The sequence below is a fragment of the Kwoniella mangroviensis genome, assembly GCF_000507465.2.
Source record: "Kwoniella mangroviensis CBS 8507 chromosome 1 map unlocalized Ctg01, whole genome shotgun sequence".
In the NCBI taxonomy this organism is placed as follows: Eukaryota; Fungi; Basidiomycota; class Tremellomycetes; order Tremellales; family Cryptococcaceae; genus Kwoniella; species Kwoniella mangrovensis.
This window is the reverse complement of record NW_027062533.1, coordinates 9741395-9753608: the sequence shown is the minus strand read 5'-3', so window position 1 is coordinate 9753608 and position 12214 is coordinate 9741395. Positions and strand designations below refer to the sequence as shown.

Here is a 12214-nt window from a genome sequence, read left to right as displayed (position 1 = left end):
TAGAATTACCACCAGTGGTTTATCGACGAGGGGAACGATGACTTGACTTCGCTTCAAGTGGTACGTTGTAACATATCTAATAAGTGCAGGTAGTGTCACGACCCGATACAAGTACTTCTTAGCATAGCACCGACTTATGGACAGCAGACGACCCCATCAGCAAATGCGCTACCAATTGCTCCAACATCGGGTATACGTTCTTTCTCTCTCAAGGATCGAAGTATGAAAACTTCCTCTATGATCATTGCTGTAGTAGATAGTCAGTCACCCTTCAGTATTTGGTGTTATTTGATCAATGACAGACCACACGTAGTAACTTCCATAATCGACTACCTTGTTACTATCGCGAGCATAGGCTGCTCAATTGATTCGCTTTTCGCCACTCGCGCTGCGAAACTTTTGCAATCCGTGTGTTTTCAGACACATTTTGAATGATTCGGGAACGGGCCTCGACAGGTAGATCGGCACAAGTTCATACGCTTATGCATGGCCAATGCGAGCCCAGATGTTTGGTTTCTATCGGAGAATCACTGTTTCTGACCGTACGGATATATGCATACTCGTGGACAGAATCCTCACAATACCGACCACCCATACTCTCTACGACGTGGATAAAATAGCTTTTGACAAAAATTCAAACAACGACTCTGATTAGGCTGCCCTTTACCTACTTATCCTACACACATAGTCCTTCATCTCCTTTAAAAGGGGGCTTCCCAATAACCCTAAACTCCCCTCTTCGAGCTATTCGACACTGTTGAGCCTCAGACCAACGTTGGGATGGTACTCAATTGAGCTGCGGTGGAATTCACTTCGTGGCGCTTCCAAAGCCTGGGTGGGACCTGCGTCTCCCACATGACCTCCATCTCAGCAAGGGTTCGCCCTTTGGTCTCGGGTACAGCGAAAAACGACCAAACGGTAGCAGCTCCACAAATACCAGCAAAGACGAAGCCTACGTAACCACCGAGGTTCCCCTCGTCAGGATTGATCATCTACGCAATTGTCGGTCAGCTGGATCTTGCCAGTGTCGAAAAGCAGCTCACATAAGGGGTGGCAAAACCCATGGCCCACGCACAAACTTGGGCAACTCCCTGAGCAATACCGATGGTGAGAGAACGAAGTCGAGGACCTGGTGCTTCCGCTGCAAGGGAGAACCCACAAGCACCGATACTGGCTTGATATAAGAATGCCCACACAGCTGCAGATCTCCGTGAGCGTGAGACGTCGGAATGATGATCCTGCAAATACTCACTCATGAAAGCCACCATGCACCACAGACTTGCAGATGAACGAATAGCCCAAGTGATCCCAATGATGAGCAAGGTAAGTGTCATTGATGCTAGCCCCCCCACGAGACAGTATCGTCGACCAAGCTTGTCAATAGCGAACCAACTGAGAAGTTATCAGTATCATATGTACCATGACAATTCTCGAAAGAACTCACCTGAAAAGATTCCCGAGAACTTGGACAGTGAAGGACATCTCTCCGAGACTCAGGGACAGGTTATCAGGGGTTCCGGCGACCTGACTGAAGATCGTACCAATGTTAGCGCCCATCTCGATGCAAGTCATCTAATATGCTCGGAGCTCACTAGAAGTAGGTGAGGTAGCTTGTGACGAAGGTAGCGCCGACAAGTTGCTGGAAGCCAAGGAGTCCACTCGCCAACAATGTTCTCCGGAGATTAATCTGCGTGATGTGATCAATGAGCGACTTGGCTGACCCACGTTTTTGCAACACTCACACCTTTGAACGGCTCGGTGATTGCGATCTTTGTTTGGTGATTGCCGGTTTTCTCGAGCCGGTGAGCTATCATAATTTGCTTCCACTCGGCTTCGACAATTGCCATTCTTGATGGCCCGTGCAGTCTGATCAAAGATTCTCTGGCTTTCGTCTCATCGCCTCGGCGAAGGTGCCATGAAGCGGATTCCGGTACCCAATACACGCCGCACAGAGGTACTATCACCCAGCTACATGTCGTTTATCAATCGAGTGCCTCTGGTGCAATCATTGGCAACTTACATGTATTGTAAGGCGAAGGGAATTTGATAAGCTTTGGTCGATTCGGGATAGGCTTGACCAGTACCTGTGAGCACCCCTTGAGCAGTCCATCCGCCACTAAGCGACGGTCAGTCATAGATCTGTACTGACAATGGTAGGCTGGCTGAGACTTACAACAGGATAAAAGTGTTCAAGGCGGCTCCGAGAGGGCCTCGAAGTCGCCAAGGCGCGTAAGATGGCAAGGTCATGATTGCAGTCGAGGTCATGATACCGAAACCGAAACCGGCAATTATCTTAGCACCCAAGAAGTCGGCTGGCGTCTTGCTGAGTTGCTCGGTGATAATCGCAGCTGCATTGAAACACATGGCGACCAGGATGAGGATTTTAGTCCCAAATCTGGGGTGGAGAACACCCGTGGTAAGGGCACCGAAGACCATCATGAGCGACGTCATGGCAGTCCAGAGGGATTGCCAAAGCGCTGAAATGACCCAGACCTGTGACTTTGCATCATAGTATCCAAAGTGTCTTTTGAATGAGGGTACACCAACCAGGGATCCAGTTAGCAGACCGTCGAAGCCGTATCCCACCATCAACCTAAGTCATGGCCAGGAATAATTAGATTTGAACATCGCATGATCCACGATAGCAACACCATCACTCACATCAGGATGTAGACGGAAAACCCAAAGGCTCTTCTGTTGAGAGTAATGTATTTCCAGATGCTCACATCGTCATGAAGAGGAGTGGGGACGACATCAATGACTTCATTGACGATGATGTCGTCCACTACCTTCTCGCCAGTTAAGGGTCTCGCTTTGTCGATTTCGCTCATGCTGAAGTTCTTTTTGAAGTTGGAGTGTTGACGAGAAGGTCGCACCTGCCATTTGGGCTCCAAATGGATACCTTCATATAGTTTTTGGCGAGTATCGTCTCTCTTGCTCTTCACAGCTCATAGGGCAGGCAACTTGGGCAGGAAGTGATAATTCCGAGATTGAGATGTCAGATTGAACGAACGAGGCCTCGCGGTCGCGTTTGCTCACGTGGAAATGTGAATCCGCCTTCCGCTGATGATTTTCTCGGCGGGAATGACACTTCCGCCCCGCATTTCCGCAGCGACCTGGGTGTCGTACTTCATCAGGAAGTAAGTTATAAAATGATACGTTCGCTGTTTACAGAAGGATCAAGAAGTTGACCACAGATACACCAAGTCTGAGCGAGCTGAGATGACCTTGCAATTCGATCCCAAAGCCATAGCATCACAGCTTACAATAGAGGAAGCATGCTCGTTACTTCACGGTAAGGACTTTTGGCGACTCAACGGAGTTCCACGATTGGGCGTTCCTGCTGGGCTGAAGTTGAGCGACGGACCTAATGGTGCGCGGTGGGTCACGTTCATCCGGTCAAATATGTTTTGTAATTACTGACAGGGATGCGTTTCTCAGCGGTGAAGACTTTGTCGGCGGGACATCAGTAAGCAGTTCTCATCGAATATTCAGAGAACTTATACATACTCATGCAGAACCTTTTACACGATGCATAGTCTGCATGTTTTCCTGCCGGTGTCTGCCTTGCCGCTACATTCGACATCGATGCCGCTCGAAAGATTGGTAATGCTATAGCAGAGGAGTGTCGTTCCAAATCGGCTTCTGCCATCCTTGGACCTACTGTGAACATCCACCGATCACCGCTGGGTGGTCGAAACTTTGAAGTAGGTGATCTAGCTTATGAGGCCGAGGCAATCAAATATGCGTTAATGACAAAATAGAGCTATTCCGAAGATCCCGTTGTTGCTGGAAATATTGCCTCCGGTTACATTCAAGGTGTCCAGGAAAAGGGGGTAGCTGCTACAATCAAACACTTTGTGAGTATTTTGCACACTGGGTTGCCGCTGATGTCTGCAGATTTGCAACGACTCGGAGCTTGACCGACGTGTCATGAATGTCCAAGTAGAAGAAAAACCTCTCCGAGAGATCTATTTACGGCCTTTCGAGATTGTATTTAGGCAAGCCAAACCCAAAGCCATGATGACAGCCTATAACAAGGTGAGTGATATGTAGCAATAAATCATCCGATGAAATTAATACGTGTCCGTTTTAGGTCAATGGGGAATATGTTTCTGACTCGGCTCGTCTCATCAATGGTATAGTCAGAGAGGAATGGAGAGCAAAGGATGTCCTAGTGATGAGCGATTGGTGGGCAACTTATTCACTCAAAGAAGCCGTGATGGCTGGTATGGATCGTAAGTCACCTGCTTCTAGCATCGCCATAGAGATGAGGGTTGACATGTGATCGTGTTGCCAGTCGAGATGCCTGATCACCATTTTCGTGGTGGTAAGAAGTTGGTAAAGGCGGCTAAGGAAGATCCTGAATTAGCGGATGCTGTACGTGAACGAGCGGAAACAGTTCTTGGATTGATTCAATACGCTGGTGGCTACGATCTTCCCCCAGAAAGGCCAGAAACGGCCGAGGACAAACCAGAACATCGAGAATTAATACAGTCAGTGGCTGCTTCTGGTGCTGTTCTTTTGAAAAACAAGAATGACGTCTTACCGCTCTCGACCTCAACACCTATCGCTGCTGCCGGACTGTACGCGTCAGAGGCGCTGATACACGGAGGTGGCTCTGCAAGCCTCTACTCTCACCATCGAGTATCCCCCATAGAGGGTATATCTCAACGTTTCCCAAAAGCGACCCTCATCAGAGGTCCTAATGCATACAATTATTGCCCGCTCCCGGAAAACAATGTGGCCACCCGACCAGATGGAGAATATGGGATGATGGTAGAGTTCTTCCAACCTGACGGAACCTTAGTTGAAACAAGACCATTGAGTGGTACATTCCTCACTGCTCTGGACCGTTACCCTAAGGGATTACAGATGGGCTGGACCGCTACCATGTCGTTCAGACTCAAAGCAGCTACTAGTGGTCGACATACTCTCTCAATAGCTTCATGTGGCCCCGCAGAATTATTCGTGAATGGTCAATCATTATGTGTGATTGTGCCCAAGGAGGAAGACCCCAATTTATTCCTTATGCTGTCACTCCACAAGATCGCCAAGAAGGTCGAATACGACTTTGCAGCAGGTCAGAGTTACGATGTCAAGATCAACTACACATCCAATGATGCTCTCCTTTATGCAACCTCACTTCCAGCGAATGGTCTTCAGTGAGTGTCACTGCTGTGTGAGTGGTCACTGCTAATAGCCTTATCAGCTTTGGCTTTGCGGAAGCAATCGACGAGGACAAAATCATATCGGACGCAGTCGAAGCCGCAGAGCAAATCGGGACTGCGGTCTTATGTGTGGGACATGGTCCTGTAAGTGAGGAAAGCATAAGTAACCTACTCCTTATGCTGACGAATGTGAGCTCAGGATTATGAGACCGAAGGCTTCGATAGGGAAGACATATCACTGTTGGGTCGCCAGAATGAATTTATCGAACGTGTTGCCGACTCATCCGCGAAGGTCATTGTCGTTGTCTATGCAGGCTCTCCCATCGCTATGCCCTGGCTGGACAAAGTCGATGCCGTAATATACGCATGGTTCCCAGGTCAAGAATTAGGTCATGCGTTAGCCGACGTCATATCTGGCGAAGTGAATCCGAGTGGTCGGCTACCCGTCACATTCCCAAAACGGATCGAAGACAATCCTTCGCATGGGAATTTTCCTGGAGAAAATCAAAAGATTGCCTACGCCGAAGGTTGCTTCGTTGGGTACCGCCATTACGCGTCCAAGAACATCCCGACCTTGTTCCCTTTCGGATCCGGTTTATCATACACTTCCTTCTCCGTATCCGATCTCCAGCTTGCGGGGCAAGAGGCTTTTGGCCCCGGTCAAAACATCACAGTCTCAGTGACCGTCACAAATACTGGCCTTAAGTCCGGAAGACATACGGTCTTGGTATTTGTTACTCCCCCTGAGGGCTCCTCCAGACCTGTCCTATCGTTAGAAGGATTTGCCAAAACACAACTCCTTCAGCCAGGTACACAGGAAGAGGTGGTCATATCCCTTGCTGAAGACGCCTTTTCCCATTGGGCTGGCGGAATAGACGGTTCCTGGGAGATTGAACCCGGGAATTATACCATTCAAATACTTCAAGATGCAGGCTGCACTTCGGGATTATCACAGACTCTAAATATACCATCGGGCTGGGAGAGGGATTATGCGCTTGCTTAATTTTCGTACAGTCTAAAGAATGCATAAGTTTATTATTCCTGTCTCCGTACGATAATGGTTTGTCAAGTTGAATCGGTCACAGACAACCTTGCTGCAGCTTGTAGAGTTATACATATTAGCCATCTTGGCGGATAGACACGGTCACCCTTTGGATACCGGTTCACATAGAAAAGGGCAAACAAGCTGGTCAGTGAGCCTTTGCGAGCATGGACATGATGGACCGAAAAGCATAATGTCGTAAGCCCTCCAACACCCACGATAATATAAGCTCATTTCCCCTCTGGTGATATAGCTTCACCCAATTCTGTGTTTTCAACCGCATACCCATGAGGTACGATCAATCCCAATCCCCGACTCAATGGATTGTTTCGATTGCTTCTATGGGCAAATTGGGATGCATGATGAAAGCTACGTGAGGACAATATTCCCCTTCTAGATCATTCCAGATTGGAGGCCTCGACTGCAGTGCCTTATTTCGGGTCATGGGCGACCACATCGATTTCTATTCTCATATCGTCTTCACCGAGTCTGGTAACACCAATGCACGTCCAAAGAGGTTTGTGATTAGGACACCACTTTCGGAACCCTGCGGACACGGCTTCAATGGCTTCGTTGTTGACAGGCACGTGATAAGTTACCACTTTGAAGACCTGTGCAAAGACCCCAGTAAGCCGAGAATGTCGTGAATCTACTCACCTGTTCCCAGCCTTTACCTCCCGCATCCCTCAAGTTTAGATCGACATTCTTGAAAGCTTGTTCGATTTGAGCAGTGATTTCCCGGTTGAATTCTCCGGACTTGGGGTCCCAACCCCCTGCGCCGGAGTTACAGACAGATTCAGTTTCATAAGACGTAGACGAGATCAGCTGGATGTATCGACTAACCTTGACCAGAACATTCAATCCTGTCTCCTACTCTGACGGCTTGACTGTACGCATGTTGTTCAACATTCTGTGATCCTACGCCCTCGTACGCATACCATTGGAGGTGAGACATCTTGAGGATTAAGGGATCGATCAAATTGGACAACGAATGATGAATCGCAGTGATGGGATATAAACGGAAGACAGCGAGACACAAGTACCGATATATAACTAAGTTGTCTTTATGTGAAGCCTGAATGTCAACGGAAATATAATTTCCCCTACCGCTTACTCTACCACTAAAAGATGCCCCTCAGCGGAAATGCAGTTTCCGTACGTTCAGAAAAGTGCTTACGTCGCGGTGAGATCAATCATCGATCAGACGCGAGTGTCCTCAGTTGGCGCAGCTTTAGCCGCGAGAGCTCGGGAGTCAACTTCTTTCTGTTTATTTAGATGATCAGGTCGTGAAAGCATGAACGGGCTCAAGCCGACAACGAACACCGCTGACACCAGCACGTGGGATCAAGCTCTCAGTTCCAATCAGGTAACGTGTATCATGCAGCTAATCATCAAGATATAATCATGACCAATACATGAGCGTTTCACATATGTTTAGGATACTTGTGAGGAAGCAGACCATCTTTTTCCTCCTAAGCTTGCCACATATTTGCCTGTCACAGTTACTATGAATGTCTGCATCTGGACTTGATCCCTGATAGCTCATACTTGATCAGCCTTGCACTAATCAGAACGAGAAGCGGACTCACATCAGGTAGGCGGAATCTTCCTCGAGATTTGAAGCAAATTCGGTCTGCATGGCCTGGTAGTAGCTACCAGATATTTCAGCGACATTGCATCGGGTTCAGGTTGGACCTCATATGGCACACACAACTCACTGTTCCGCAGTAGGGAAGACGTACAAAGAGACGCTATCCCAAGCAGGTGATGGATCTTCTGCGGCTTCTATCGGCAATTGTACGTAATGCAGCAAATTTGGCATCTGAATTGCTAAAGGATAGTGAACCTGTACAGAGGAACTGGTGTTAGCCGACCTCGAAAGAGATACCTTCTTACGTACCTCCCGGTAATGGCGAACGTATTCATCGTGACCAAGACCAGCGCGTCTTCGACAGACTATCAATCTGCCATAGTAGCTCGGTTCCTCAGAATGCGTGGGGGCTGTGGTGGTGGAATGACCATTGGTGGTGATCGCATTTGTGCGCATTTGCACATTTGTCATGTTGAGAAGCAAAATGCTGGGATGGGAGGATGGGGAGTGAAAAAACATGATGATTGAGTAGTTTTGTGGTCCTCGTTGATTCGCCCCGCAGGTGAGCTTTCGATAGAGGCATACGAAGTGGTCTGTCTGTTCGAGCGCGGGATATGCATTTCCGCTGGCGGAGTGGACTGATGGGCGGAAATTGATTTGTTGGCTTCCCCACATTAACGTAGATACCGGACGAATCGTAAGTGAAGCGGAAAAGCGATCAAGCGGGGTTCTGTTGAAACCTGTTTTTTTGCTCCGAGCCATGGAAAATGAATCGTAAACATCCCTGAACCGAAGGCAACTTGCGGCTATGAATACTTCACGTAACACTGAGTTTCTAGTTCAACAATCATAGCGTACCAGTCGATAACGCTCGTTATACTTACTCGATCCCTTGCTTTATTTACCATTCGATTGTACTTAGATCCTTTACGAGTCTCGGCGCAATATCAATTACCGTCCAACACACTACCTGTGTACATTGAAAGGAATGGCGCAGGACTAACAAACGACTCTACGGAACAAACAGCGATCTGACTAAGCGAACAACTATGTCAACTGGAAAAACCTCGAAACGTGTCTTATGCAGGTAAGGGTCCAATTAGGATTAATCTAGTTATCGAGTGGCCCGTTCAAACAATTCTCTAGCTTATACTTAGAATCGCGATGATCGGAGTAGAGCGTGTGCTATTCAGCGGTGCTTCAGAGCTCTGAGAATTGTGTCTGTTGATGAGTCCATTTGAGTGGTCCAGTGTTCGACATAACTTCACCGGTATCGACATCAGTGCAAAGCACTCAAAATTTGACATCCTTTTTGAATTCGCTTTCCCGTTGTCAATTTGGGTTCTCAATAGAGTCATGCCCCAGACACCCTCCTACCCTGTTCAACAGGTCTTTTAGACGGCCTTAATCATAGGAGGACACGGCCTAGATGCGCGAGCAGATGATAAGAAGACAAGGGATGATATAATAATCTGACCAAAGTATATAAGAGATGAATGACTTTGTTAAGTGATCAACAAAATCGTTCAACGGATTCTGTTTAGACTTGTACGGTATCCTAGCTAAATAGACAAAGTATATAGCTAGAAAGGTGTGACTTCCAAGGGGACGATAGACAATTGTAGTTTTGAGGAGATACTGAAGTGTAAAGTGACTCGTGAAATCAAAATAGTAAGACAAGACAATAGTTGAGGACTCATGAGGGAAAACAGAATGAATACAAAATTAGAGAGGGTATATATATCTCCTGTCCTGAAAGTCCAATGTCCAGAGTAGACGATGATGAACGAAGCTGAAAGGTATTTACAATGAATCCTATCCTATACTTCTCCTATATTCTAATCTCTTCGTGTTCTACCAGCGATGTTATCGTCCATTGACCCAGACTGATAACCGTTACGTAACTTTGTAAACCAATATACCTTGTCCTGGAGGTAGCTGATATGACAAAAGGCAAAGAAAAGAAAGGCTTAAGGGTTAGCCAGAGGATCTGTCACAAGGAAGGGAAGAACGAGGGGGTCTGTTTTAGAGGACGGTGAAGACCAAGATGAGGAGGACCAGGAGGTTGAGGAGGACGAAGAGGCGGATTCAGTCGAGGCTGATATGAGAACTGTAGCTGTAGATTGCCTTGGGACAACTCATAGCGATGAACAATGATGCAATCCAATGATCTCTATTGAGAATCCCCTTGGATCGTACGTAACGAGAGGCACAAGTGCTTGAACTTCAAAGAAGGGTTCCCGTTTCAGGTGGGATCATGTTATTGATATCATAATCATAATGTCAACGAGTGTATTTTCGTTCTTCATCCAGAATTGGGGTTGGCAATACCACCCATATGATCGAATGTAGTCCAGTCAAAATTGAGGACAGAATCGATATCAAAATCTTGACCAAGCTCCAGACCGGCGAAGTCTCCGGAAGGTTGAGGATTTGTGGATCTATTGATGACATAATTCTCACCCATGGTTTTCAATGCTTGGTATGCTTGTAAAGAGCATCGCCAAGACGACGAAAGACGAAAGAGCAAGGTCATGATATCATCCAAAGCTTTTTGAGACTGCTCCCTCTCGATCCATTTGTCATTTTGATCGAATAAGTCCGCAATGATCAAAGTTAGAACTGTGCCCGGGATGTAAAGATTCTGCGGGAAATCATTTAGCAAAGGTTCGAGCGTCAGCGGCTTGTGTACGTACTTGAGACATGGTGATGGGCGCTTTGAGGATAGTGTACGTCAGGTCGAAGGTTTTAGCCAGCTTCACCGTACTCAATGCGGCTTCGAAGCATATCCTTCCTTCTGCAGAGTCTAGACAATGTCGACGAAGAAAGGATTTGTGGAAGATGATGGACAGGGTATTAAAGGTAGCGTGGATTGCACTGTCGCAACTGTCAGTGTGTATACTTGACGACTCAATGTGTGTTCTCGCTCACAGCACTTGGGGGCTCGCTTGACGGGGGCCTCCATTCCACGGCAATCGCGTTGCAAACGGAAGGTTGCTCGACCTGTCAGACGATTCGTATGCGTCAGTCAATCCATGACAAGCCAAGGAAAGGGTACGTGTTTACCAGTTATGTAGCTTGTCTTGTATCCGAGCAATCGAACATTCATTTGTGGGCGACCTGGAGGCAAAGCCGTACAGAGACCTGATGATCTCGGCGCATATGTCACCAAGTGATATAAGGGCAGCTTGAAGATCCGTTAACTCTGGCACACCACATTGTGCTGCCGAAGAAGGTTTTGGAAGAGACAAGTTGTAGTCCTCTTCGCCAAGACTAGGCATTCGACCATTGTAAAGCGCAGCTAATCTAGAAGCCGCATTAGTCGTTCAATATCTGGACCGGATGATCGTGAACGACCCTTACTTGTCTTCGATGTACGCTGTCCAGAATGCGTTGGCCCTCAGGTTGTAGGTCTCTTGAGTAATGAGACCCTGGTCCACCATGGATTGAGAATCGACTTGGCAGCCTAGGGCTGAGGTCAATCGGGCGGCGATACCTAGAATTGTTGAGGAACAGTCAGACGCCCACATAAAAGGTCGACCGTGATCGGCACTAACCGTCATACACCCATGACAAAGAGCTCTTTCCCAAATCAGCCAAGCAGCTGGAGAGGATGACAATAGCTGTTACTGTAGCAGGTTTCGGGTTTTCAATCTCCACCTCCAGGCAGGACAACGCTCTTTGTAAAAACGTGAATCCTCGTGTGCCTGCGTTTGTAACGTCGGAAGAACGAACGGGATCCGCTTGAGCGGTGATGTGAGATGCAAGAGCCAACATTGCCATGTGTAGGCATGGCGAGTATGCTGGATGCGACTGATTCGGGTTCTCAGAATACAGAATGAGGTCTCGCCGGAAGGAATGCTCGTCGACGAAAGTGTTGAAGCCATTCAGAAAAGTGAAATAAAGATTTAAGAGTTCTTCAGTCTCTTCGAGCGAGACATTGTTTTGAGATGGTATTTCATCGCTGTGGCCCAATAATTGAAGAAGTGGTAACCATTGCGATACTTTCTCACGCGTGTTAGAAGGCATCTAAATTGACAAGTCATACCCAACTCCACTCACCAGAAGTCTCCGTCGGATTCACCTGCAGACGCGGTATAGAAGTGGGGTTCATAAAAACCAGGTTACCCGTATGCCAATCAAGCTGTAGGCTATCAACGGCTCGATACACTGGTAGCTCTGAATTGTGCGCCTGGCCGTCTGTGGTCGTGCGAATGTTTGAGACGATGTTTGCATTTGAGATTTGACTGATCCCCTGAGCCCTCGCAGCCCTAAGCTCCTCCTGGAGCATTCGTACCTTCAATTCCAAATCTTCGATCTTTCGTCGAGCTGCATTACTGCATGGAAGTCAGAAATATGGAGAGCGCAGAAGCTTACAAAGGATGGCTTACTGTTGACGCTTGTCCTTGA

General features: G+C 47.6%; 5 protein-coding genes across 5 annotated transcripts; 1 reads left to right on the top strand and 4 right to left on the bottom strand.

Annotated features, from left to right (window-relative positions):
* Positions 1 to 764: 764 nt before the first annotated feature.
* I203_103696 (uncharacterized protein) lies at positions 765 to 2831 on the bottom strand (the record flags this gene model as incomplete). Its single annotated transcript, XM_019147508.1, has 9 exons — positions 765 to 992; positions 1044 to 1198; positions 1253 to 1392; positions 1445 to 1528; positions 1593 to 1687; positions 1743 to 1968; positions 2021 to 2116; positions 2174 to 2593; positions 2662 to 2831. The coding sequence occupies 9 exons, from the start codon at positions 2829 to 2831 to the stop codon at positions 765 to 767; spliced, it is 1614 nt and encodes a 537-aa protein (XP_019003173.1).
* Positions 2832 to 3222: 391 nt separating this feature from the next.
* On the top strand, positions 3223 to 6174 carry I203_103695 (uncharacterized protein; the record flags this gene model as incomplete). The annotated part of the gene is made up of 9 exons (XM_065517378.1): positions 3223 to 3380; positions 3442 to 3469; positions 3540 to 3707; positions 3765 to 3836; positions 3901 to 4041; positions 4097 to 4238; positions 4301 to 5165; positions 5213 to 5315; positions 5371 to 6174. 9 exons carry the CDS (start codon positions 3223 to 3225, stop codon positions 6172 to 6174), a joined length of 2481 nt encoding a protein of 826 aa, XP_065374196.1.
* A 470-nt stretch (positions 6175 to 6644) lies between these two features.
* I203_103694 (uncharacterized protein) lies at positions 6645 to 7168 on the bottom strand (the record flags this gene model as incomplete). Its single annotated transcript, XM_019147510.1, has 3 exons — positions 6645 to 6824; positions 6871 to 6986; positions 7057 to 7168. The coding sequence occupies 3 exons, from the start codon at positions 7166 to 7168 to the stop codon at positions 6645 to 6647; spliced, it is 408 nt and encodes a 135-aa protein (XP_019003175.1).
* Positions 7169 to 7647: 479 nt separating this feature from the next.
* Positions 7648 to 8275, bottom strand: I203_103693 (uncharacterized protein; the record flags this gene model as incomplete). Its single annotated transcript, XM_019147511.1, has 4 exons — positions 7648 to 7747; positions 7803 to 7865; positions 7932 to 8059; positions 8114 to 8275. The coding sequence occupies 4 exons, from the start codon at positions 8273 to 8275 to the stop codon at positions 7648 to 7650; spliced, it is 453 nt and encodes a 150-aa protein (XP_019003176.1).
* Positions 8276 to 10109: 1834 nt separating this feature from the next.
* I203_103692 (uncharacterized protein) lies at positions 10110 to 11581 on the bottom strand (the record flags this gene model as incomplete). Its single annotated transcript, XM_065517377.1, has 6 exons — positions 10110 to 10448; positions 10501 to 10681; positions 10736 to 10807; positions 10871 to 11110; positions 11168 to 11300; positions 11362 to 11581. 6 exons carry the CDS (start codon positions 11579 to 11581, stop codon positions 10110 to 10112), a joined length of 1185 nt encoding a protein of 394 aa, XP_065374195.1.
* Positions 11582 to 12214: the final 633 nt, after the last annotated feature.